Genomic DNA, 25,057 nt, shown 5'->3' on the forward strand with positions numbered 1-25,057 from the left:
GGGGGATTTGGGGTCTCAGGGGGGATTTAGGGTGGGGGGTTTTGGGGGTTTTGGGGTCTTGGGGGGATTTAGGGTGGGGGGTTTTGGCGGCATCTCTTGGGGGGTTTTGGGGTCTCGGGGGGGGTTGAAGTCGGTTTTTGGGAAGGGTCTTCAGGAGGTTTTGGGGTCTCTGGGTCACAGGGGGGTTCGGGGCTGGGTCTCACCTTTGTCCCCTCCCCCCCCCCCCCCAGGCACGTCGGTCACATCGGGTGGGACCCCAGTGGTGGCTTCGATGTAGGTGACACCTCCCCCCACCGTGTCCCCCCCGGGTGGGGTGGCCGTGACCCCTGGGGTGACCCCAGGGTGGGGACAGAAGGGACAGGGGGGACAGGAGGTGACAGGGGAGACAGAGGGGACAGGGGGGACAGGGGGGACAGGGGGGACAGGAGGGGACAGGGGGGACAGGAGGGGACAGGAGGGGACAGGGGGGACAGAGGGTGACAGGAGGTGACAGAGGGGACAGGGGGGACAGGAGGGGACAGGGGGGACAGGAGGTGACAGAGCTGTCCCTGCCCAGGTGGCATCCCTGGACCTGGCTCTGTGCCCAAGCTGGGGTCCCCGTGGGGTGACCCTGGGGGGGTGACAGTGACCCCATACGGTGACGGTGACCCTGCAGTGTGACAGTGACCCAAGGGGGGGTGGCAGTGCCCCCTCAGTGTGTCCCTGTCCCCTGTCCCCTGTCCCAGCTGGCCGCCCTGGACCCCCGCCCTATGCTCGCTCTTGTCCCATGGGGTGACAGTGGCACTGTGGGGGGGTGACACTGGCACTGTGGGGGGTGACAGTGACCCTGCAGTGTGACAGTGACCCTGTGGGGTGGCAGTGCCCCCTCAGTCTGTCCCTGTCCCTGTCCCTGTCCCAGCTGGCCGCCCTGGACCCCGCCCTGCGCTCGCTCTTGTCCCATGGGGTGACAGTGACACTGTGGGGGATGGCAGTGACACTGTGAGGGGTGACACTGGCACTGTGGGGGGGTGACAGTGACCCTGTGGGGTGTCAGTGACCCTGTGGGGTGGCAGTGCCCCCTCAGTGTGTCCCTGTCCCTGTCCCTGTCCCAGCTGGCCGCCCTGGACCCTGCCCTATGCTCGCTCTTGTCCCATGGGGTGACAGTGACACTGTGAGGGGTGACACTGGCACTGTGGGGGGTGACAGTGACCCTGTGGGGGATGGGCAGTGACACTGTGGGGGGTGTCAGTGACCCCGTGGGGTGACAGTGCCCCCTCAGTCTGTCCCTGTCCCAGCTGGCCGCCCAGGACCCCACCCTGCGCTCCCTCTTATCCCATGGGGTGACAGTGACACTGTGGGGGATGGCAGTGACCCTGTGAGGTGACAGTGACCCAAGGGGGGGGTGGCAGTGCCCCCTCAGTGTGTCCCTGTCCCTGTCCCTGTCCCAGCTGGGCCGCCCTGGACCCTGCCCTGCGCTCGCTCTTGTCCCATGGGGTGACAGTGGCACTGTGGGGGATGGCAGTGACACTGTGAGGGGTGACAGTGACCCTGTGGGGTGGCAGTGCCCCCTCAGTGTGTCCCTGTCCCCTGTCCCCTGTCCCAGCTGGCTGCCCTGGACCCCGCCCTGCGCTCGCTCTTGTCCCATGGGGGTGACAGTGACACTGTGGGGGATGGCAGTGACACTGTGAGGGGTGACACTGGCACTGTGGGGGGTGACAGTGACCCTGTGGGGTGTCAGTGACCCTGTGGGGTGACAGTGCCCCCTCAGTGTGTCCCTGTCCCTGTCCCTGTCCCAGCTGGCCGCCCTGGGACTCCACCCTGCGCTCCCTCTTGTCCCATGGGGTGACAGTGACACTGTGGGGGATGGCAGTGACACTGTGAGGGGTGACACTGGCACTGTGGGGGGGTGACAGTGACCCTGTGGGGTGACAGTGCCCCCTCAGTGTGTCCCCTGTCCCCTGTCCCTGTCCCAGCTGGCCGCCCTGGACCCCGCCCTGCGCTCGCTCTTGTCCCATGGGGTGACAGTGACACTGTGGGGGATGGCAGTGACCCTGTGAGGTGACAGTGACCCTGTGGGGTGGCAGTGCCCCCTCAGTCTGTCCCTGTCCCTGTCCCTGTCCCAGCTGGCCGCCCTGGACCCCGCCCTGCGCTCGCTCTTCGCCCAGGCCGGGGTCAGCGAGCGCCACTTGGCCGACGCCGAGACCTCGCGGCTGATCCACGACTTCATCGAGCGCCGCGGGGGGCTGCAGGCCGTGCGAGAGGAGATGGGCCGGCAGGGTGGGCACACCTGGGCACACCTGGGAGGGACATGGGGACACCTGGGGGACAGTTAGGGACAGCTGCAGGGGGCTGCAGGCTGTGCGCGAGGGAGATGGGCCGGCAGGGTGGGCACACCTGGGGGCACCTGGGGGACACCTGGGCACACCTGACACACCTGGGAGGGACATGGGGACACCTGGGGGACAGCTGGGGACAGCCATGGGGGGCTGCAGGCCGTGTGCGAGGAGATGGGCAGGCAGGGTGGGCACACCTGGGCACACCTGGGAGGGACATGGGGACACCTGGGGGACAGCTGGGCACAGCCATGGGGGGCTGCAGGCCGTGCGCGAGGAGATGGGCCGGCAGGGTGGGCACACCTGGGCACACCTGGGGGGACACCTGGGCACACCTTGCACACCTGGGAGGGACATGGGGACACCTGGGGGGACACCTGGGCACACCTGGGGGCACCTGGGAGGGACCTGGGCTTGGAGCCGGGCGCACCTGGGGACAACCAGGGGACACCTGGGAGGAACCTTTGGGTGGGGCTGGGGACACCTGGAGGCACCTGTGCCCCCTCTGACCCCTCCCCCTCCTCTCTCTCCTCCCCCCAGGACCGCCCCCTCCCCCCCCCGGGCCGTGGGGGCCCCGCCCCTCCCCCCGCCCCCTCCCCCCCTCCTCCGGCCGCTCCCGCTCGGGGCTCCCGGCCCCTCCCCCACCCCGCGCCGGCCCCGCCTCTCCCCGGCTCCGCCTCCTCCGCGAGGCCCCGCCCCTCCCCCGCGAAGCTCCGCCCCCTGCGGAGCTGCCGCTCCTCCCCCTCCCCCCCCTCCGCCACCCCCTCCCCCCTCCGGGGGCGCCCCCCCCGCGACCCCCCCGGGCCGGGGGGCGCTGCTGGACCAGATCCGCCAGGGGGTGACGCTCAACAAGGTGGGGGACCCCCCTCCAATGAGGAGGGGGGCACTAAAATGGGGGGGTGGGACCCCAAAAATGGGGAGGGGGACCCCAAAAATGGGGAGAGGGGCACTAAAATGGGGGGGGTGGGACCCCAAAAATGGGGAAGGGGACCCCAAAAATGGTGGGGGGGGCACCAAAGATGGAGAGGGAGACCCCAAAAATGGAGGGAGATCCCAAAAATGGGGGGGGTAGGAGCTCAGAAATGAGGGGTGGGACACCAAAAATGGGGGGAGGAGCCCAAAAATTGGGGGGGAGTTCAAAAATGGAGAGGGGACCTCAAAAAAAAGGGGGGGTGGGACACTCTGTGAGGGGGGAGGGGGGGTTCAATGGGGGGGGTCCCGTGACCTCTGGGTGACCCTATGGTAGGGGGAGGGGCTGTTCCCTGGGTGGGGGGGTCCCGTTATCATTTCTGGGGGGGGCGGGGAGGTCCTGCCTGACCCCTCCCCGTGCCCCTCTTCCCCTCCCCCAGACCCCTGAGACCCCCGAGGTGGGCGCGGGTCCCGGCGCGGGGGGGCTCGTGGGGGCCCTGATGGACGTGATGCAGAAACGAAGCCGCGTCATCCATTCCTCGGGTGAGACCCCCCACCCAAAAAACCCCAAAGACCCTTAAGAACCCCCAAAAAAAACCCCCCTGACCCCCCCCATTCCTTTTCACCCCCCCAGATGAAGGCACGGCCAGCGAGGAGGAGGAGGATGATGATGAATGGGATGATTGAGACCCCCACCCCCCCCTTCTCTCCGCTTCTAAGGACGCCCCCAGACCCAAAATGGGTCGCCCCCACCCCATCTCTGCCCCTCCCCCAGCTCGGGGGGGGAGGGCCCCCGGTTTTTCCTGCCCCTCCCCCCACCTTTTCCATCCCATCCGAATTTCCCGCCCCCTCCCCCCGCGCAGGTGCCAAATAAACGCAGGAGTCACGTGACCACTCGCCTCGTTAATTAATTAATTGCCGTTTAATGAGCCCGGCTCGAGGAAGGGAAGCAGGAACGGAGCGGCTCGGGGAGGGGCTCCCAGGGGATCCCGGCTCCTCCCGCGGCTCCGAACCGGGAAAACCGCGGGGAAAATGGGGAAAAACCGGCGGAATTCGGGATCGGCGCCGTGCGCGGGGGATGCTGGGAGCGGTATGCAAATGAGGCAGCGCCGCTGCCAATAGAAATCGGTCAATTGATGCCAGTATGTAAATGAAGCCTTGCGGGTGCTGCTGGGAGTGATATGCAAATCTCCCCACGGGACGACCAATGGCGGGATCAGATATTATGCAAATGAAGCAGCGCGGCGACCAATAGAAGACGGGCGGGTAGCTGTCAGTATGCAAATAAATCACGGCGCCAGCCAGTAGAAGGCGCGCAGCCTGCTGTCAGTATGCAAATCAGGCTGTGGTTTAGCCAATGGGCGCTGGGCGCGGGCGGAGGAAGCCCCGCCCCTCGCGCTGCCCGCCGGGCGGAAGCGGCGCCCGAAAAAAAAAAGGAAAAAGGCGGAAAAAGACAAAAAAAAAGCGGCGGCGGCTGAAAATGGCGGAAAATTTAAAAGGTGGCGCGAGCGGGGCGGGCCCGAGGGGTCTCCGAGGCAGCATGAGGGGGAAATCAGGGGCGGGGGGCGCTCTGAGGGGACGGCGCCGCTTCCCGCGCGCGGCCGTTGGCGCCTGAGGGGAGGGGGGGGAAAAGTGGCGGGAACGCGCTGAGGGGGGGGAGGGGAACGTGTGAGGGTAGGGGGGGCGCTGTCCTGTCCCCAGATTCCCCCCCCCCCCCAAAATGTCCCCTCACCTACCCGGTGTCCACCCCCCCGGAGTGCCCCGTGTTGTCGCTGTCGTGTGGTCGCGACAGAGCGAGCGGTGCGGGCGGGCGCGGGGTGGGGAGCTGTGTGAGGTGAGGTGAGGTGAAGTGGGGGGGACTGTGGTGTCACCTGTCCCCTCACGCCCCGTCTACCCCCCGGTGACATCCCCAGAGCGCTCCGTGTGTTTCCTGTCGCGACAGAGCGAGACGTGCGGGCTGGGCAGGGCAGGGCAGGGCGGCCTTGGGGGGGGTGGGGTGTGAGGTGACGGTGGGGAGGGGGCTGTGGTGTCACCTGTCCCCCCCCCGGTGACACCCGCAGAGTGCTCCGTGTGCTGCCTGTCGCCGTGGTCGCAGCTGCAGGAGCTGTGCCGGCTGCAGCGCGTGCGGTGCCGCGCCCTCGGTGTCACCCGCCGCAACATCAGCGACTTCGAGGTGGAGCTGCTGTGCGACTACCGGCGAGTGCGGGTGAGGGCCGCGGGACCCCCGAACCGGGACCCCCCAGACAGCAGGACCCCCGAACCGGGACCCCGAAATGGGACCCTACAGACAGCAGGACCCCCAAACGGGACCACCCACAGACACCGGGAACCCGGCAGGGACCCCCAAACGGGGACCCCTGAACTGGGAACTGACCTGAGCCCCCTGAAGCGGGACCCCCCCCCCCCCCCCCCCACAGACACCAGGAACTGACCCGGGACCCCCGAACCAGGACCCTCCAGAGACTCACCCAGGACCCCGAATCGGGAACTGCCACCCCAAGAACCTCTGACCCTGATAGGCCCCAAAGGGTCCCTGGACATTGGGGTCACTCCAGACCCCCCCAGACCTCATGAGACCCTTGGAGTCCCCCACATTCCTGTGTCTCTCCTGACCTTGTGAGACCCCAAAGGACCCCCACACTGGGGTCACCCCAGGACCCCCCAGACCTTCTGAGACCCCCTAGACTCCCCCAGATTCCTGTGTCCTTCCTGACCTTGTGAGACCCCACAGTGTCTCAGGACCTTGGGGTCACTCCAGGACCCTCAGACCCAATGAGACCCCACAGTGTCCCTGGACATTGGGGTCACTCCGGGACCTTCTGAGTGCCCACAGGGGGGTCCCCACAGCCCACCCCCCCTAACCCCCCGTTATCCCCCCCCGCCAGGACGAGGAGTTCTACCTGGTGAAGTGGCGCGGTTACCCCTCCTCCGCCAACACCTGGGAGCCGCGCCGCAACCTGCGCTGCCGCGGGCTGCTGCAGCAGCTGCACGCCGACCTGGCGCGGGCCCCGGGCGGGCCGGTGCGGCCGGGGCCCCGCGGGCTGCCCGCCCGCGCCGTGTCCTACCTGGCGCAGAAGGCGGAGCAGCGGCGGGCGCTGCGGCGCTGGGAGCGCCACCTGAACCGCACGCGCAGCCACCGCGGCCGCATCGCCGTGGAGAACGAGGTGGACCTGCACGGGCCGCCCCGCGACTTCGTCTACGTCAACGAGTACAAGGTGGGCGCGGGCGTGGCGCTGACCCCCGTGGCGGCCGGCTGCGAGTGCCGGGACTGCCTGGCCGAGGCCACGCTGGCCGGGGGCTGCTGCCCGGGCGCCTCGCGCAACAGGTTCGCCTACAACGAGGCCGGGCAGGTGCGGATCCGGGCGGGGCTGCCCATCTACGAGTGCAACTCGCGCTGCCGCTGCGGCGCCGAGTGCCCCAACCGCGTGGTGCAGCGCGGCATCCGCTACGACCTGTGCATCTTCCGCACCGGCGACGGGCGCGGCTGGGGCGTGCGCACGCTGCAGCGCATCCGCAAGAACTCCTTCGTCATGGAGTACGTGGGCGAGGTGAGCTGCTCAGGTGTGGGACAGGTGTGATACAGGTGTGGGACAGGTGTGACACAGCACAGGTGTGTGTGACACAGCACAGGTGTGTGTGACACAGCAGAGGTGTGTGACAGGGCTGGGGCGTGCGCACGCTGCAGCGCATCCGCAAGAACTCCTTCGTCATGGAGTACGTGGGCGAGGTGAGCTCCACAGGTGTGGGACAGGTGTGTGTGACAGGTGTGAGACAGTACAGGTGTGTGTGACAGGTGTGACACAGTACAGGTGTGTGTGACACAGGACAGGTGTGTGTGACACAGCACAGGTGTGTGTGACAGGGCATGCGCACGCTGCAGCGCATCCGCAAGAACTCCTTCGTCATGGAGTACGTGGGCGAGGTGAGCTGCTCAGGTGTGGGACAGGTGTGTGTGACAGGTGTGGGACAGGTGTGACACAGCACAGGTGTGTGTGACACAGCACAGGTGTGTGTGACACAGCAGAGGTGTGTGACAGGGCTGGGGTGTGTGCAAGGTGCAGCACATCCGCAAGAACTCCTTTGTCATGGAGTACGTGGGCGAGGTGAGCTGCTCAGGTGTGGGACAGGTGTGGGACAGGTGTGACACAGCACAGGTGTGTGTGACACAGCACAGGTGTGTGTGACAGGGCTGGGGTGTGCGCAAGGTGCAGCACATCCGCAAGAACTCCTTCATCATGGAGTACGTGGGCGAGGTGAGCTGCTCAGGTGTGGGACAGGTGTGTGGGACAGGTGTGTGTGACAGGTGACACAGGACAGGTGTGTGTGACACAGCACAGGTGTGTGTGACAGGGCGTGCGCACGCTGCAGTGCATCCGCGAGAACTCCTTCGTCATGGAGTACGTGGGCGAGGTGAGCTCCACAGGTGTGGGACAGGTGTGAGACAGGTGTGACACAGCACAGGTGTGTGTGACAGGTGTGAGACAGGTGTGATACAGGTGTGTGTGACAGGTGTGACACAGGACAGGTGTGTGTGACAGGTGTGTGACAGGTGTGAGACAGGTGTGTGTGACAGGTGTGTGTGACAGGTGTGACACAGCACAGCTCTGTGTGACGGGGATGTGAGTGCAACAGGTGTATGTGACAGGTGTGGTTCAGGTGTGCCCCAGGTGTGTGACAGGTGTGTCCCTGTCCCAGATCATCACCTCGGAGGAGGCGGAGCGCCGGGGACAGGTGTACGACCGCCAGGGCGCCACGTACCTGTTCGACCTGGACTACGTGGAGGACGTGTACACCGTGGACGCCGCCCACTACGGCAACATCTCGCACTTCGTCAACCACAGTGTGAGTGTGGCTTACCTGGGCTCAGGTGTGGGCTTACCTGGGCTCAGGTGGGCTTACCTGAGCTCAGGTGTGGGTTTACTGGGCTCAGGTGGGCTTACCTGGCTCAGGTGGGCTTACCTGGGCTCAGGTGTGGGCTTACCTGGGCTCAGGTGGGCTTACCTGAGCTCAGGTGTGGGTTTACTGGGCTCAGGTGGGCTTACCTGAGCTCAGGTGTGGGCTTACCTGGGCTCAGGTGGGCTTACCTGGGCTCAGGTGGGCTTACCTGGGCTCAGGTGTGGGTTTACTGGGCTCAGGTGTGGGTCTACCTGCCCACAGGTGGGGCTGTACCTGCTCACAGCTGGGCCTTTACCTGTGCAGAGGTGTGGCCCTACCTGTCTTATGGGTAGAACTTCCAGCACCTTTTCCCCCAGCTGTGGGTGGGGCTCACCTGTTGGGGCGGGGCAGGTGCTGTGGGTGGGGCTCACCTGTTGGGGCGGGGCAGGTGCTGTGGGTGGGGCTCACCTGTTGGGGCGGGTCAGGTGCTGTGGGTGGGGCTCACCTGTTGGGGTGGGGCAGGTGTTGTGGGTGGGGCTCACCTGTTGGGGCAGGGCAGGTGCTGTGGGTGGGGCTCACCTGTTTGGGTGGGGCAGGTGCTGTAGGTGGGGCTCACCTGTTGGGGCGGGGCAGGTGCTGTGGGTGGGGCTCACCTGTTCGGGCGGGGCAGGTGCTGTGGGTGGGGCTCACCTGTTGGAGCGGGGCAGGTGCTGTGGGTGGGGCTCACCTGTTTGGGTGGGGCAGGTGCTGTGGGTGGGGCTCACCTGTTGGGGCAAGGCAGGTGCTGTGGGTGGGGCTCACCTGTTGGGGTGGGGCAGGTGCTGTGGGTGGGGCTCACCTGTTGGGGTGGGGCAGGTGCTGTGGGTGGGGCTCACCTGTTGGGGCGGGGCAGTGTGACCCCAACCTGCAGGTGTACAACGTGTTCATCGAGAACCTGGACCAGCGCCTGCCCCGCATCGCCCTGTTCGCCACCAGGCCCATCCGGGCCGGGGAGGAGCTCACCTTCGACTACAACATGCACGGTACCTGCCACACCTGTAGCTGCCACACACCTGTACCTGTCACACACCTGTACCTGTCAAACCTGTAGCTGTCACACACCTGTAGCTGCCACACACCTGTACCTGTCACACACCTGTACCTGTCACACACCTGTACCTGCCACACCTATACCTGTCACACACCTGTACCTGCCACACACCTGTACCTGTCACACACCTGTACCTGCCACACACCTGTAGCTGTCACACACCTGTACCTGTCACACCTGTAGCTGTCACACACCTGTAGCTGTCACACACCTGTAGCTGTCACACACCTGTACCTGCCACACCTGTAGCTGTCACACACCTGTAGCTGTCACACACCTATACCTGTCTCACACCTGTACCTGTCACACACCTGTACCTGCCACACCTGTACCTGTCACACACCTGTACCTGTCAAACCTGTAGCTGTCACACACCTGTAGCTGTCACACACCTGTAGCTGTCACACACCTGTACCTGTCACACACCTGTACCTGTCAAACCTGTAGCTGTCACACACCTGTAGCTGCCACACACCTGTACCTGTCACACACCTGTACCTGTCACACACCTGTAGCTGTCACACACCTGTACCTGCCACACCTGTAGCTGTCACACACCTGTACCTGTCACACACCTATACCTGTCACACACCTGTACCTGCCACACCTGTAGCTGTCACACACCTGTACCTGTCACACACCTATACCTGTCACACACCTGTACCTGCCACACCTGTAGCTGTCACACACCTGTACCTGCCACACACCTGTACCTGTCACACACCTGTACCTGTCACACACCTGTACCTGTCACACACCTGTACCTGCCACACCTGTACCTGTCACACACCTGTACCTGTCACACACCTGTACCTGTCACACACCTGTAGCTGTCACACACCTATACCTGCCACACACCTATACCTGTCACACACCTATACCTGTCACACCTATACCTGTCACACCTGTAGCTGTCACACACCTGTAGCTGTCACACACCTGTACCTGTCACACACCTGTACCTGTCACACACCTGTCTTGCACAGACCTCCCTCTCCTCAGCCCACCCTGCTCTGTGGGGTCAAGGCCACACCTGGGGGGGTCAGGTTTGATATGGGGAGGGTTTACCCCTGGGGGGTCAGAGCCACACCTGAGGTGGTCATGGTCACACCTTGGTGGGTTGCTGGTCACACCTGGGGGGTTCCTGGCCACACCTGGGGGGTTCCTGGTCACACCTGGGGGGTTCCAGGCTGTACCTGTGGGAGTCAGAGCCACACCTGGGGGGTTCCTGGTCACACCTGGGGGGTTCCTGGCCACACCTGAGGGGTTCCTGGTCACACCTGAAGGGTTCCAGGCTGTACCTGTGGGAGTCAGAGCCACACCTGGGGGGTTCCTGGTCACACTTGGGGGGTTCCTGGCCACACCTGGGGGGTTCCTGGCCACACCTGGGGGGTTGCTGGTCACACCTGGGGGGTTCCTGGCCACACCTGGGGGGTTGCTGGTCACACTTGGGGGGTTCCTGGTCACACCTGGGGGGTTGCTGGTCACACCTGGGGGGTTCCTGGTCACACTTGGGGGGTTCCTGGCCACACCTGGGGGGTTCCTGGTCACATCTGGGGGGTTCCTGGTCACACCTGGGGGGTTGCTGGTCACACCTGAGGGGTTCCTGGTCACACCTGGGGGGTTCCTGGTCACACCTGGGGGGTTCCTGGTCACACCTGGGGGGTTCGTGGTCACACCTGGGGGGTTCCTGGCCACACCTGGGGGGTTCCTGGTCACACCTGGGGGGTTCCTGGCCACACTTGGGGGGTTGCTGGTCACACCTGGGGGGTTCCTGGCCACACCTGGGGGGTTCCTGGCCACACCTGGGGGGTTCCTGGTCACACTTGGGGGGTTCCTGGCCACACTTGGGGGGTTCCTGGCCGTACCTGGGGGGTTCCTGGCCGTTCCCAGGTGTGGCTGAGCACACCTTTCCCCGCAGTGGACCCCGTGGACGCCGAGAGCACCCGCATGGACTCCAACTTCGGGCTGGTGGGGGGGTCCCTGGGGGGCTCCCCCCGCGCCCGCGGCCGCATCGAGTGCAAGTGCGGGGCGGCCTCGTGCCGCAAGTACCTGTTCTGAAACACCTGGGCCACACCCACCGCACACCTGGGCCACGCCTCCACTGCCGCCCGCAGCGCCCGGGGGGGGGTTTGGGGGGGCTCTGAGGGGTTTGGGGGGGCTCCAGGTGTGGTTTTGGGGAGCCAGGTGTGCTGTGAGTGCCACACGATGACAACACCTGTGCAGTTCTTCCGACGCCGTGCTGGGGGAATTTGGGGGGGGGGGGGGGTCCAGGTGGGTTTTGGGGGGCTCCAGGTGTGCTGTGAGTGCCACGTGATGACAACACCTGTGCAGGTGTTTTAGGCCATGCCGGGAGAATTTTGGGAGTGGTCCAGGTGATTTGGGGGGCGGTCTCAGGTCCAGGTGGGTTTTAGTGGGGGGGAGGGGGGTCTCAGGGGGGTTTTGGGATCCAGGTGTGTTTTGGGGGGCTCCAGGTGTGCTGGGGGTCCCACATGATGAGGGCACCTGGAGCCATGAAGGTCCCCTGGGACAGTTTTGGGGGTGTTTGGGGGGGGGGCTGTGGAAATTGGGGAGGAATTCGGGGGGGTCTCTGGATTTTGGGGAGGATTTGAGGGTTTTTGGGGGGGGTCTGTGGATTTTGGGGAGGATTTGGGGGTTTTTTGGGGCGAGGTCTGTGGATTTTGGGGAGGATTTGGGGGTTTTTGGGGTCACACGGCGCCGCCAAACTTCAAGAACCAGACTGGGCGGATTGAAGGGAATTTTGGGGCAGTTTTGGGATTTTTGGGGGCGTTTTGGGGAGGAGTTCAAGGAAGGCTCTGGGGATTTTTGGAATGTTTTGGGGTGTTCTGGGAAGGATTTTGGGGTGTTCTGGGCAGGATTTTGGGGTGTTTTGGGCCAGATTTGGGGATGTTTTGGGCAGGATTTGGGGGTGTTTCGGCCAGGATTTTGGGGGTATTTCAGGCAGGATTTTGGGGTGTTTTGGGCAGGATTTAGGGGATGTTTTGGGCAGGATTTTGGGGGTGTTTTGGGCAGGATTTTGGGGTGTTTCGGGCAGGATTTTGGGGGTGTTTTGGGCAGGATTTAGGGGATGTTTCGGGCAGGATTTTGGGGGTGTTTTGGGCAGGATTTTGGGGGTGTTTTGGGCAGGATTTGGAGGTGTTTTGGCCAGGATTTGGGGGATGTTTTGGGCAGGATTTTGGGGATGTTTTTGGCAGGATTTTGGGGTTTTTTTGGGCAGGATTTTGGGGGTGTTTTGGGCAGGATTTTGGGGGTGTTTTGGGCAGGATTTTGGGGGTGTTTCAGGCAGGATTTTGGGGGTGTTTTGGGCAGGATTTAGGGGATGTTTTGGGCAGGATTTTGGGGGTGTTTCGGGCAGGATTTTGGGGGTGTTTTGGGCAGGATTTTGGGGGTGTTTTGGGCAGGATTTTGGGATGTTTTGGGCAGGATTTTGGGGGTGTTTTGGGCAGGATTTTGGGGTGTTTTGGGCAGGATTTTGGGGTATTTTGGGCAGGATTTTGAGGTGTTTTGGGCAGGATTTTAGGGTGTTTTGGGCAGGATTTGGGGGTGTTTTGAGCAGGATTTTGGGGTGTTTTGGGCAGGATTTTGGGGGTGTTTCAGGCAGGATTTTGGGGTGTTATGGGCAGGATTTGGGGGTGTTTGGGGCAGGATTTGGGGGATGTTTTGGGCAGGATTTTGGGGATGTTTTGGGCAGGATTTTGGGTTGTTTTGGGCAGGATTTTGGGGTGTTTTGGGCAGGATTTGGGGTTGTTTTGGGCAGGATTTGGGGTTGTTTTGAGCAGAATTTTGTAAGGTATTTTGGGCAGGATTTTGGGGGTGTTTTGGGCAGGATTTTGGGGTGTTTTGGGCAGGATTTTGGGGTGTTTTGGGCAGGATTTGGGGTGTTTTGGGCAGGATTTTGAGGATGTTTTGGGCAGGATTTTGGGGATGTTCTGGGCAGAATTTTGTAAGGTATTTTGGGCAGGATTTGGGGGTGTTTTGGGCAGGATTTTGGGGATTTTGGGGTGTTTTGCTGCCGCCCGCCGCTCTCCAAACCCGCCGCACTCCAAGGCCACACCGGCGTTGTTTCGGGGTGATTTTTGGGATGTTTCTGGGGGTATTTCCAGGCAGCTTCGGGGGTTCCCTGCGGGGGTTTGGGGGGGTTCTGGGGGGTGCCTCAGGCGTGCTGGCGGCGCCAGACGATGACGGTGCCGGCGGCGTCCCCCGAGGCCAGCAGGGACTCGTCGCAGTTGAAGGCCACGGCCAGCACGGCGGCGCCGTGACCCTGCAGCGTGTTCACCGTGGCCCGCGCCGCGCGGCCCACGTCGAAAAAGTGCACGGAGGCGTCCTCGCTGCCCGTCACTGTGGGGACATTGGGGACATCGGGGACATCGGGGACATCAGGGACGTTGGGGACACCCAGCCACCCTCCTCGCTGCCTGTCACTGTGGGGACATCAGGGACATTGGGGACATCAGGGACGTTGGGGACACCCAGCCGCCCTCCTCGCTGCCCGTCACTGTGGGGACATTGGGGGACATCAGGGACATTGGGGACATCAGGGTCATCGGGGGCATTGGGGACATTGGGGCATCAGGGACACCCAACCGCCCTCCTCGCTGCCCGTCACTGTGGGGACATTGGGGGACATCAGGGACATTGGGGACATCAGGGTCATCGGGGGCATTGGGGACATTGGGGCATCAGGGACACCCAACCGCCCTCCTCGCTGCCCGTCACTGTGGGGACATTGGGGACATCAGGGACATTGGGGACATCAGGGACACCCAGCCGCCCTCCTCGCTGCCCGTCACTGTGGGGACATTGGGGACATCGGGGACATTGGGGACATCGGGGACATCAGGGACACCCAGCCGCCCTCCTCGCTGCCCGTCACTGTGGGGACATTGGGGACATCAGGGACACCCAACCGCCCTCCCTGCTGCCCGTCACTGTGGGGACATCAGGGACATTGGGGACAGGGATAAGGGACGGCACCCAACCGCCCTCCTCGCTGCCCGTCACTGAAGGGACGTTGGGGACACTGGGGACATCAGGGACAGGTTTAGGGGTGCGATTTTACTGCTCCCCTCGCTGCCATTGTTGGGGACAGTGGGGACAACAAGGACAGCTGTGACCCCACTGCCCTTTCTGCTGCCTCTCACTGCCTGGGGACACCGGGGACATGGCTGGGGGGTGGCGCCTGTCCCTGCATCCACCCCAGTCCCGCCCAGTTGCCCCCAATCCCCTCCCAGTCCATTCCCAGTTTGTCCCAGTCCATTCCCAGTCCCTCCCAGTCTGTCCCAGTGCTCACCCACGCAGGCTCCCTGCCGGAAGGACATCAGGGGACAGAAGCAGCTCCTCAGGGGCTGCTCCCGGTGCCGCGTGGGGAAACTGCGCCGGAGCCGCAGCCCCGGGGCCCCCGAGCCCCCCTCGTCCTCCACCACCCTGGGCAGGGGGACCAAAAAAGGGTCAGAAACACCCCAAAATCACCCCAAAAACACCTCCGAGCCCCCCTTGTCCTCCACCACCCTGGGCAGGGGGCAAAGGGTCAGAAACACCCAAAAATCACCCCAAAACCACCTCCGAGCCCCCCTCCTCCTCCACCACCCTGGGCAGGGGGACCAAAAAAGGGTCAGAAACACCCAAAAATCACCCCAAAAACACCTCCGAGCCCCCCTCGTCCTCCCACACCCTGGGCAAAGGGGAAAGGGTCAGAAACACCCAAAAATCACCCCAAAACCACCTCCGAGCCCCCCTCGTCCTCCACCACCCTGGGCAGGGGGAAAAGGGTCAGAAACACCCAAAAATCACCCCAAAAACACCCCCGAGCCCCCTCTTCCTCCACCACCCTGGGCCGGGGGACCAAAAAAGGGTCAGAAACACCCAAAAATCACCCCAAAAACACCTCCGAGCCCCCCTCGTCCTCCACCACCCTGGGCAGGGGGAAAGGGTCAGAAACACCCAGAAATCACCCCAAAAACACCTCCGAGCCCCCCTCGTCCTCCACCACCCAGGGCAGGGGGAAAGGGTCAGAAACACCCAGAAATCACCCCAAAAACACCTCCAAGCCCCCTCGTCCTCCACCACCCTGGGCAGGGGGGAAAGGGTCAGAAACACCCAAAAATCACCCCAAAAACACCCCCGAGCCCCCCTCCTCCTCCACCACCCTGGGCAGGGGGACCAAAAAAGGGTCAAAAATACCCAAAACTCCCCCTCAAGGCTCCCCCATATCGGAAAACCCGCAGGTGCTCGGGGCAGGCGTTGACCAGCACGGACAGGTCTGGTTCACCCCACACCCCCCAATCCCCCAGTGCCCCCCCAGTGTCCCCAGTGTCCCCAGTGTCCCCCCCCGTACCGGAAGAGCAGCAGGCGGTCGGGGCAGGCGTTGACCAACACGGACAGGTCCGGTTCACCCCACACCCCCCCATCCCCCAGTGCCCCCCCAATGTCCCCAGTGTCCCCAGTGCCCCCCCCGTACCGGAAGAGCAGCAGGCGGTCGGGGCAGGCGTTGACCAGCAGCGAGGGGTCCGGCGCCTCCCGGCTGGCCCAGGCCCGGGCCGAGAGCGACGTGATGGAGCCGCCGGCCTGGACCAGCACCCGCGAGGCCTTGGTCAGCCGGCCTGGGGGGCAGCAGGGAGTGAGACCCCCCCCAAAACCCTCCCAGTGCCTTCCAGTACAGCCCCAGTACCCCCCAGTGTCCCCAGGACCAGCACCCGCGAGGCCTTGGTCAGCCGGCCTGGGGGGCAGCAGGGAGTGAGACCCCCCCCCCAAAACCCTCCCAGTGCCTCCCAGTACTGCCCCAGTACCCCCCAGTGTCCCCAGGACCAGCACCCGCGAGGCCTTGGTCAGCCAGCCTGGGGAGGGGGCAGTCAGGGATGTGGGACACCCCCAAAACCCCACAGTGATCCCCCCCAGTACTGCCCCAGTGCCTCCCAGTACTGCCCCAGTGCCTCCCAGTACCAGCCAGTGCCCCCCCAATCCATCCCAGTGCCTGCCTGGACCAGCACTGGCGAGGCTTTGGTCAGCCAGCCTGGAGGGGCAGGGAGTGAGACCACCCCCCAATACCCTCCCAGTGCTTCCCAGTACAGCCCAGTGCTTCCCAGTACAGCCCAGTGTCCACCTGGACCAGCACCGGCCAGGCTTTGGTCAGCCAGCCTGGGAGGGGGGAGGGATGTGGGACACCCCCATCCCCTCCCAGTCCATCCCAGTCTCTCCCAGTCCCCTCCCAGTCCCTCCCAGTCCATCCCAGTCCCTCCCAGTCCCCTCCTAGTCCATCCCAGTCCCCTCCCAGTCCCTCTGTACCCACCTCCCATCCCCTCCCAGTCCCTCCCAGTCCCTCCCAGTCCATCCCAGTCCCTCCCAGTCCCCTCCCAGTCCCTCCCAGTCCCCTCCCAGTCCCTCCCAGTCCCCTCCCAGTCCCGTACCGGTGCCGGGGTCGCACAGGAACGAGGACACCGAGCCCCGGTCGTCCCCGGCCCACAGGACACGCCCGGGGGCGTCGAAGCAGAGGGCGAGGACCCGCCCGGGGAGGCGCCCGGTGCCGCCCCGCGCCGCCTTCCCGGTGGAAATGTTCACCACCCGCACCATGTGCCGGGCACTGCCCACCTGGGGGGCACGGGGGGGGTCACCTGGGGGGGCACAGAGTCCCCCAAACCCACCCTGAGACCCCCAAAATACCCCCCCGAGCCACCCTCCCCATGGAGATGTTCACCACATGTGCTGGGCACTGCTCAGCCGGGGGGTCACAGAGGGACCCCAAAACCCACCCCGAGACCCCCTAAACCCACCCTGAGACCCCCTAAACCCACCCTGAGACCCCCTAAACCCACCCCGAGACCTCCTAAACCCACCCTGAGACCTCCTAAACCCACCCCGAGACCCCCTAAACCCACCCCGAGACCTCCTAAACCCACCCTGAGACCCCCTAAACCCACCCCGAGACCCCCTAAACCCACCCTGAGACCCCCTAAACCCACCCCGAGACCTCCTAAACCCACCCTGAGACCCCCTAAACCCACCCTGAGACCCCCTAAACCCACCCCGAGACCCCCTAAACCCACCCCGAGACCCCCTAAACCCACCCCGAGACCCCCTAAACCCACCCCCAGACCCCCTAAACCCACCCTGAGACCTCCTAAACCCACCCCGAGACCCCCTAAACCCACCCTGAGACCCCCTAAACCCACCCCGAGACCTCCTAAACCCACCCTGAGACCCCCTAAACCCACCCTGAGACCCCCTAAACCCACCCCGAGACCCCCTAAACCCACCCCGAGACCCCCTAAACCCACCCCGAGACCCCCTAAACCCACCCCGAGACCCCCTAAACCCACCCCCAGACCCCCTAAACCCACCCTGAGACCTCCTAAACCCACCCTGAGACCCCCTAAACCCACCCTGAGACCCCCTAAACCCACCCCGAGACCCCCTAAACCCACCCCGAGACCCCCTAAACCCACCCCGAGACCCCCTAAACCCACCCCGAGACCCCCTAAACCCACCCCCAGACCCCCTAAACCCACCCTGAGACCTCCTAAACCCACCCCGAGACCCCCTAAACCCACCCTGAGACCCCCTAAACCCACCCTGAGACCCCCTAAACCCACCCCGAGACCTCCTAAACCCACCCCGAGACCCCCTAAACCCACCCTGAGACCCCCAAAGCCCCCCCCGAGCCGCCTGCGCCATCCACACCAGGGTCAGGTTTGGGGTGATGCTTGGAGGTCTCTCAGGGCTGCGAGGATCTGGGGTGTTTTGGGGTGTTTTTGGGGTATTTTGGGGTGGTTTTGGGATATTTTAGGGTTTCTCTCACCACTGTCAGGTTGTTGTTGAGCACCTGAAACATGCAGCACAGCAGGGCAGGGTCGGGTTTGGGGGGGATGTTTGGGGGTCTCAGGAGGTCTCCCAGCACTGGGATGTTTTGGGGTATTTTGGGGTGGTTTTGGGGGTATTTTGGGGTGGTTTGGGGGTATTTTGGGGTGGTTTGGGGGTATTTTAGGGTTTCTCTCACCACTGTCAGGTTGTTGTTGAGCGGCTGGAAGGCGCAGCACAGCAGGGCAGGGTCGGGTTTGGGGAAATGTTTGGGGGGGATGTTTGGGGGTCTCAGGAGGTCTCCCAGGACTGGGATGTTTTGGGGTACTTTGGGGTGGTTTTGGGGTATTTTAGGGTTTCTCTCACCACAGTCAGGTTGTTGTTGAGCACCTGAAACATGCAGCACAGCAGGGCAGGGTCGGGTTTGGGGGGGATGTTTGGGGGTCTCAGGAGGTCTCCCAGCACTGGGATGTTTTGGGGTATTTTGAGGTGGTTTTGGGGTACTTTGGGGTGGTTTTGGGGTATTTTAGGGTTTCTCTCACCACTGTCAGGTTGTTGTTGAGCGGCTGGAAGGCGCAGCACAGTAGGGCAGGGTCGGGTTTGGGGAGATGTTTGGGGGGGATGTTTGGGGGGATGTTTGGGGGTCTCAAGAGGTCTCCCAGCACTAGGATGTTTTGGGGTATTTTGGGGTGGTTTGGGGGTATTTTAGGGTTTCTCTCACCACAGTCAGGTTGTTGTTGAGCGGCTGGAAGGCGCAGCACAGCAGCGCGGCCCCGTCGGGGTCGGGCACGCGGCGGATGCAGCGCCCGTCCCCGGGGTCCCAGAGGCGCAGGGTCCCGTCCAGCGAGGCGGACACCAGCACGTCGTTGGACAGGGACCAGGCGAAGTCCGAGACGCCGGCGCCGTGCCCGCGGAGCCGCCGCAGCACGGCCGGGGGCCCGGGGGCCAGGCGGCACACGGACAGCGTCCCGTCCAGCGAGCAGCAGGCCAGCAGGTGGCGCTCGTCGTGGGCAAACTGCACCTTCCGCACTGGGAGGGGAAAGGGGAGACCCCTCCCCAAAATTATATTGGGTCAGGAACCCCTCCCCAAAACAGCAGTCTCCCCCAGAGCTGGGGAAACCCCCCAGCCCACCAGCAGGTGGCGCTCGTCGTGGGCAAACTGCACCTTCCGCACTGGGAGGGGAAAGGGGAGACCCCTCCCCAGAATTATATAGGGTCAGGAACTCCCCCTCCCCAAAACAGAGCAGTCACCCCCAGAGCTGGGGAAACCCCCCGACCCACCAGCAGGTGGCGCTCGTCGTGGGCAAACTGCATCTTCCGCACTGGGGGGGGAAAGGGGAGACCCCTCCCCAGAATTCTATAGGGTCAGGAACCCCTCCCCTCAAAACAGCAGTCACCCCCAGAGCTGGGGAAACCCCCCAACCCACCAGCAGGTGGCGCTCGTCGTGGGCAAACTGCACCTTCTGCACTGGGGGGGAAAGGGGAGACCCCTCCCCAAAATTCTATAGGGTCAGGAACCCCTCCCCTCAAAACAGCAATCACCCCCAGAGCTGGGGAAACCCCCCGACCCATCAGCAGGTGGCGCTCGTCGTGGGCAAACTGCACCTTCCGCACTGGGAGGGGAAAGGGGAGACCCCTCCCCACAATTATATAGGGTCAGGAACTCCCCCTCCCCTCAAAACAGCAGTCACCCCCAGAGCTGGGGAAATCCCCCAACCCACCAGCAGGTGGCGCTCGTCGTGGGCAAACTGCACCTTCCGCACTGGGGGGGGAAAGGGGAGACCCCTCCCCAGAATTATATAGGGTCAGGAACTCCCCCTCCCCTCAAAACAGCAGTCACCCCCAGAGGTGGGGAAACCCCCTAGCCCACCAGCAGGTGGCGCTCGTCATGGGCAAACTGCACCTTCCGCACTGGGGGGGAAAGGGGAGACCCCTCCCCAGAATTCTATAGGGTCAGGAACTCCCCCTCCCCAAAACAGAGCAGTCACCCCCAGAGGTGGGGAAACCCCCCGACCCACCAGCAGGTGGCGCTCGTCGTGGGCAAACTGCACCTTCCGCACTGGGGGGGAAAGGGGAGACCCCTCCCCAGAATTATATAGGGTCAGGAACTCCCCCTCCCCAAAACAGAGCAGTCACCCCCAGGGCTGGGGAAACCCCCCAACCCACCAGCAGGTGGCGCTCGTCGTAGGCAAACTGCACCTTCCGCACTGGGGGGGAAAGGGGAGACCCCTCCCCAGAATTATATAGGGTCAGGAACTCCCCCTCCCCAAAACAGAGCAGTCACCCCCAGAGCTGGGGAAATCCCCCGACCCACCAGCAGGTGGCGCTCGTCGTGGGCAAACTGCACCTTCCGCACTGGGGGAGAAAGGGGAGACCCCTCCCCAAAATTATATTGGGTCAGGAACCCCTCCCCAAAACAGCAGTCTCCCCCAGAGCTGGGGAAACCCCCCAACCCATCAGCAGGTGGCGCTCGTCGTGGGCAAACTGCACCTTCCGCACTGGGGGGGGGAAAGGGGAGACCCCTCCCCACAATTATATAGGGTCAGGAACTCCCCCTCCCCTCAAAACAGCAGTCACCCCCAGAGGTGGGGAAACCCCCCAACCCACCAGCAGGTGGCGCTCGTCGTGGGCAAACTGCACCTTCCGCACTGGGGGGGGAGAGGGGAGACCCCTCCCCAGAATTATATAGGGTCAGGAACTCCCCCTCCCCAAAACAGCAGTCACCCCCAGAGGTGGGGAAACCCCCCGACCCACCAGCAGGTGGCGCTCGTCGTGGGCAAACTGCTTCTTCCGCACTGGGAGGGGAAAGGGGAGACCCCTCCCCAGAATTACATAGGGTCAGGAACTCCCCCTCCCCACAAAACAGCAGTCACCCCCAGAGCTGGGGAAACCCCCCAACCCACCAGCAGGTGGCGCTCGTCGTGGGCAAACTGCACCTTCCGCACTGGGAGGGGAAAGGGGAGACCCCTCCCCAGAATTATATAGGGTCAGGAACTCCCCCTCCCCAAAACAGAGCAGTCACCCCCAGGGCTGGGGAAACCCCCCAGCCCACCAGCAGGTGGCGCTCGTCGTGGGCAAACTGCACCTTCCGCACTGGGGGGGGAAGGGGAGACCCCTCCCCAAAATTCTATAGGGTCAGGAACCCCCCCAGAGTCAGGGGAGACCCCTAGAACCTGGGGAAACACCCAACCCTTTGTGGGCAAACTGCACCATCCGAACTGGAGGGGGGATGGGGGAAAGGGAGAGACCCCTCCCCAAAATGATCCCCTAAGCCACACCCAGACCCCCTTGGAGACTCATCCACCCCCACAGGTGACACCCCCCAGGCCCCTTCCTGTGGGAATCCCCAATCCCACCCCCCAGACGACACCTGAGACCCCACAGACCCCACTCAGGGAGCACCTGTGACCCCCCAGCCCCCCCAGGGGACACCTGAGCCCCGCCAGGGTCACCTGCGCTGTCCAGGTGCTGGTCGAACACGTGGAACACCCCCGCGAAGGCGTAGTTCTCGCTCAGGGTGGTGTCCCCGGCCATGGCCCGGCTGGCCTCGGCCAGGGGGGTGGGGACCACCCCGGGGGGGCTGCGGGAGGGGGGGGGGAGCAGTGTGAGACCCCTCCCCAAATCGATCTGAACCCCTCCAGGACCCCCTGAGCCCAACTCGGCACCCCCCCCCCCCCCCCCACAGTTCCCTGCAATGGTTTCGTCCAGGGGAATGGGGACCCTCATGGGGGGGGAGGGGCAATGTGAGACCCCTCCCCCCAGGTACCCTCTGACCCCCCCAGGACCCTGACACCCCCCCCCCAAGTATCGATTGGCACCCCCAAACCCCCCCATCCCCCACAATGGTTTTGCCCAGCGCCACCCCCCCCCACCAGAACGGCTGGGGGGAGGGGGAGGCACATTGAGACCCCCCCCAAAACACCGGGACCCCCCCGAAAGACCCCACAACCCCCTGAGACCCCTCCCCAACCCCCTCAGGAGCCTGAGAACTCCCCCAGCCCCCCCAAAACCCCCAAGGACCCCCCCCAAAATGACTCCCCAGCACCCTGAGACCCCCCCAAACCCCCCCAAAATCCCCCCGGGACCCCTCCCCAATTCCCCCCCGGGGGTCTCACCGTTCCTCGGGGCCCCCCCGCAGTCCCCCCGGGCCGGAGCTGCGGCTCAGGGAGCGCCGGTGGCCCCGGGACCCCCGCGGGTCCTCCTCGAAATCCTGGGGGAGGGGAGAAGGGTTGGGACCCCCGAATTGGGGGGGACCCCGAAAATGGGGGGGGGGGGGTAACCCCAAAAATTGGGGGTGGGACTCCCTGACCCTCCCCCAAAGGAGTTTTGGGATAGTCCAGCACCTCCCAGGTGTGCCCTCAGCCCCGTGTACCTGCCCCAGGTGTGCCCCAAACCCCTCTAGGTACCCCCAGGTGTACCCAGGTGTGCCCAGGTGTGCCCAGGTGTGCCCCAAACCCCTCTAGGTGCCCCCAGGTGTATCCCAGGTGTGCCCCAAACCCCTCTAGGTGCCCCCAGGTGTATCCCAGGTGTGCCCAGGTGTGCCCCAAACCCCTCTAGGTGCCCCCAGGTGTATCCCAGGTGTGCCCAGATGTACCCCAAACCCCTCTAGGTGCCCCCAGGTGTATCCCAGGTGTGCCCAGGTGTACCCCAAACCCCTCTAGGTGCCCCCAGGTGTATCCCAGGTGTATCCCAGGTGTGCCCAGGTGTATCTCAGGTACCTCCATGCGGTCCAGCGTGGTCTGGCTGGCCCTGAGGGCGCTGCGGCAGCTGCCCCAGGTGTGCCCAGGTGTACCCCAAACCCCTCTAGGTGTGCCCAGGTGTATCTCAGGTACCTCCATGCGGTCCAGCGTGGTCCAGCTGGCCCTGAGGGCGCTGTGGCAGCTGCCCCAGGTGTGCCCAGGTGTACCCCAAACCCCTCTAGGTGCCCCCAGGTGTATCCCAGGTGTACCCAGGTGTGCCCAGGTGCATCTCAGGTACCTCCATGCGGTCCAGTGTGGTCCGGCTGGCCCTGAGGGCGCTGTGGCAGCTGCCCCAGGTGTGCCCAGGTGTACCCCAAACCCCTCTAGGTGTGCCCAGGTGTACCCAGGTGTATTATACGTGTGCCCAGGTGTGCCCAGGTGTGCCCAGGTGTACCCCAAACCCCTCTAGGTGTGCCCAGGTGTACCCAGGTGTATTATACGTGTGCCCAGGTGTGCCCAGGTGTGCCCAGGTGTACCCCAAACCCCTCTAGGTGCCCCCAGGTGTATCCCAGGTGTGCCCAGGTGTACCCCAAACCCCTCTAGGTGCCCCCAGGTGTATCCCAGGTGTGCCCAGGTGTACCCCAAACCCCTCTAGGTGCCCCCAGGTATACCCAGGTGTACCCAGGTGTATCTCAGGTACCTCCATGCGGTCCAGTGTGGTCCGGCTGGCCCTGAGGGCGCTGCGCCAGCTGCCCCAGCTGTGCCCAGGTGTACCCCAAACCCCTCTAGGTGTGCCCAGGTGTACCCAGGTGTATTATACGTGTGCCCAGGTGTATCTCAGGTACCTCCATGCGGTCCAGCGTGGTCTGGCTGGCCCTGAGGGCGCTGCGGCAGCTGCCCCAGGTGTGCCCAGGTGTGCCCAGGTGTACCCCAAACTCCTCTAGGTGCCCCCAGCTGTACCCAGGTGTACCCAGGTGTGCCCAGGTGTATCTCAGGTACCTCCATGCGGTCCAGCGTGGTCCGGCTGGCCCTGAGGGCGCTGTGGCAGCTGCCCCAGGTGTGCCCAGGTGTACCCCAAACCCCTCTAGGTGTGCCCAGGTGTATCCAGGTGTATTATACGTGTGCCCAGGTGTGCCCAGGTGTATCTCAGGTACCTCCATGCGGTCCAGCATGGTCCGGCTGGCCCTGAGGGCGCTGCGGCAGCTGCCCCAGCTGTGCCCTGGTGTGCCCAGGTGTACCCCAAACTCCTCTACGTGCCCCCAGGTGTATCACAGCTGTACCCAGGTGTGCCCAGGTGTACCCAGGTGTGCCCAGGTGTATCTCAGGTACCTCCATGCGGTCCAGTGTGGTCCGGCTGGCCCTGAGGGCGCTGCGGCAGCTGCCCGCCTCGGACAGGGCCCCGTAGCGCTGGGCCAGGAGCCGCGCCCGCAGCCGCAGGTACCAGCGCCGCGCCTCACCTGCCAGGTGCCCGCCCTGCGCCCGCTCCCGCAGCAGCTGCGAGCGCCGCCGCACGTACTGCGTGCGGAACTGCGGCAGCTGCGGCGTGCGGTACGCCGCGTACCTGCACAGGTGAGAGACAGGTGAGAGACAGGTGAGAGACAGGTGAGAGACAGGGCTAATTCTACTCAAAACCAAAAAATTCCACCCAAAAATCGACCCAGGTGCGCAGAACTGCGGCAGCTGTGGGGCGCGGCACACTGCGCACCTGCACAGGTGAGAGACAGGTGAGGTACAGGTAAGGCAGGTGAGACACTGGTGAGAAATGGGGTTAAATTCTACCCAAAAACAGAGAAATTCCACCCAAAAATGGGCCCAGGGGATGCGGTACTGGAGCACCTGTGGGGTGTGGTATGAAGCACACCTGGGACAGTTGAGAGACAGGTGACGGACAGATGAGAAATGGGGTTAATTCTACCCAAAACCAGAGAAATTCCACCCAAAAATGGGCTCAGGTGTCACAATCCCCCCAAAAGACGCCCCAAGTACCCAAACCCTCCAAAATTCCGCATCCAGGTAGGAGTATCCCCCCTCCCCCCCATAAAACCCTCCCCAGGTATCCAAAATCCTCCCCAAAACCCCCCCGAGCTCACCGCGCGTCCACGGCGAGCACCTGCTGCCACACGGCGGCCATGGCGGCCGCGGCCGCCGCGGGGGGACCCTGCCGAGGGAACAACGGCGTGAGCTGAGGGGAAAAATGGGGGGAAAAGGGGAAAAAAGGGGAAAAAATGCACCGGAGCTCCCCTACCTGCGCGTCCCGCTCCACCTCCGCCTCAGGAGCTCCGCGGGGCCGGGGCTGGGCCGGGGAGCGCGGCTGGGCCTGACCGGAAGTTGCCGCGGCGCCGCCTCACGCCCAAATGGCGGCAAGCGTCGTCCTGGAGACG

At 64.2% G+C, this 25,057-nt stretch overlaps 3 protein-coding genes across 7 annotated transcripts in view; 2 read left to right on the forward strand and 1 right to left on the reverse strand.

The window, feature by feature from the left end:
- The window catches only part of WAS (WASP actin nucleation promoting factor), an 11,328-nt gene extending 7,254 nt beyond the window's left edge, over nt 1-4,074 (forward strand). The window contains 6 exon segments of the mRNA XM_059872307.1: nt 155-273; nt 2,103-2,256; nt 2,853-2,996; nt 3,041-3,165; nt 3,662-3,764; nt 3,856-4,074. Of these exon segments, the coding sequence (XP_059728290.1) occupies nt 155-273; nt 2,103-2,256; nt 2,853-2,996; nt 3,041-3,165; nt 3,662-3,764; nt 3,856-3,908 (698 nt within the window). The 3' untranslated portion in view covers nt 3,909-4,074.
- Nucleotides 4,075-4,575: 501 nt separating this feature from the next.
- SUV39H1 (SUV39H1 histone lysine methyltransferase) lies at nt 4,576-11,401 on the forward strand. The gene is made up of 6 exons (XM_059872369.1): nt 4,576-4,720; nt 5,282-5,427; nt 6,107-6,769; nt 7,917-8,063; nt 8,989-9,118; nt 11,108-11,401. Exons 1-6 carry the CDS (start codon nt 4,579-4,581, stop codon nt 11,245-11,247), a joined length of 1,368 nt encoding a protein of 455 aa, XP_059728352.1. The 5' UTR covers nt 4,576-4,578; the 3' UTR covers nt 11,248-11,401.
- A 1,865-nt stretch (nt 11,402-13,266) lies between these two features.
- On the reverse strand, nt 13,267-25,051 carry WDR13 (WD repeat domain 13). Of its 5 annotated transcripts, none has more exons than XM_059872322.1 (10): nt 24,922-25,051; nt 24,767-24,834; nt 24,006-24,237; nt 22,113-22,207; nt 21,450-21,577; nt 18,719-19,026; nt 16,611-16,791; nt 15,665-15,806; nt 14,498-14,631; nt 13,267-13,545 (listed from the first exon to the last, which is right to left on the reverse strand). In XM_059872322.1, the coding sequence occupies exons 2-10, from the start codon at nt 24,805-24,807 to the stop codon at nt 13,361-13,363; spliced, it is 1,446 nt and encodes a 481-aa protein (XP_059728305.1). In that variant the 5' UTR covers nt 24,808-24,834; nt 24,922-25,051; the 3' UTR covers nt 13,267-13,360. The 5 variants fall into 5 exon arrangements, with proteins under 5 accessions (XP_059728305.1, XP_059728309.1, XP_059728310.1 ...); XM_059872323.1 differs by lacking the exon at nt 13,267-13,545 and adding an exon at nt 14,062-14,207; XM_059872326.1 differs by lacking the exons at nt 24,006-24,237; nt 24,767-24,834; nt 24,922-25,051 and adding an exon at nt 23,676-23,732.
- Nucleotides 25,052-25,057: the final 6 nt, after the last annotated feature.

The sequence above is a fragment of the Haemorhous mexicanus genome, chromosome 35 (assembly GCF_027477595.1).
Source record: "Haemorhous mexicanus isolate bHaeMex1 chromosome 35, bHaeMex1.pri, whole genome shotgun sequence".
In the NCBI taxonomy this organism is placed as follows: domain Eukaryota; kingdom Metazoa; phylum Chordata; class Aves; order Passeriformes; family Fringillidae; genus Haemorhous; species Haemorhous mexicanus.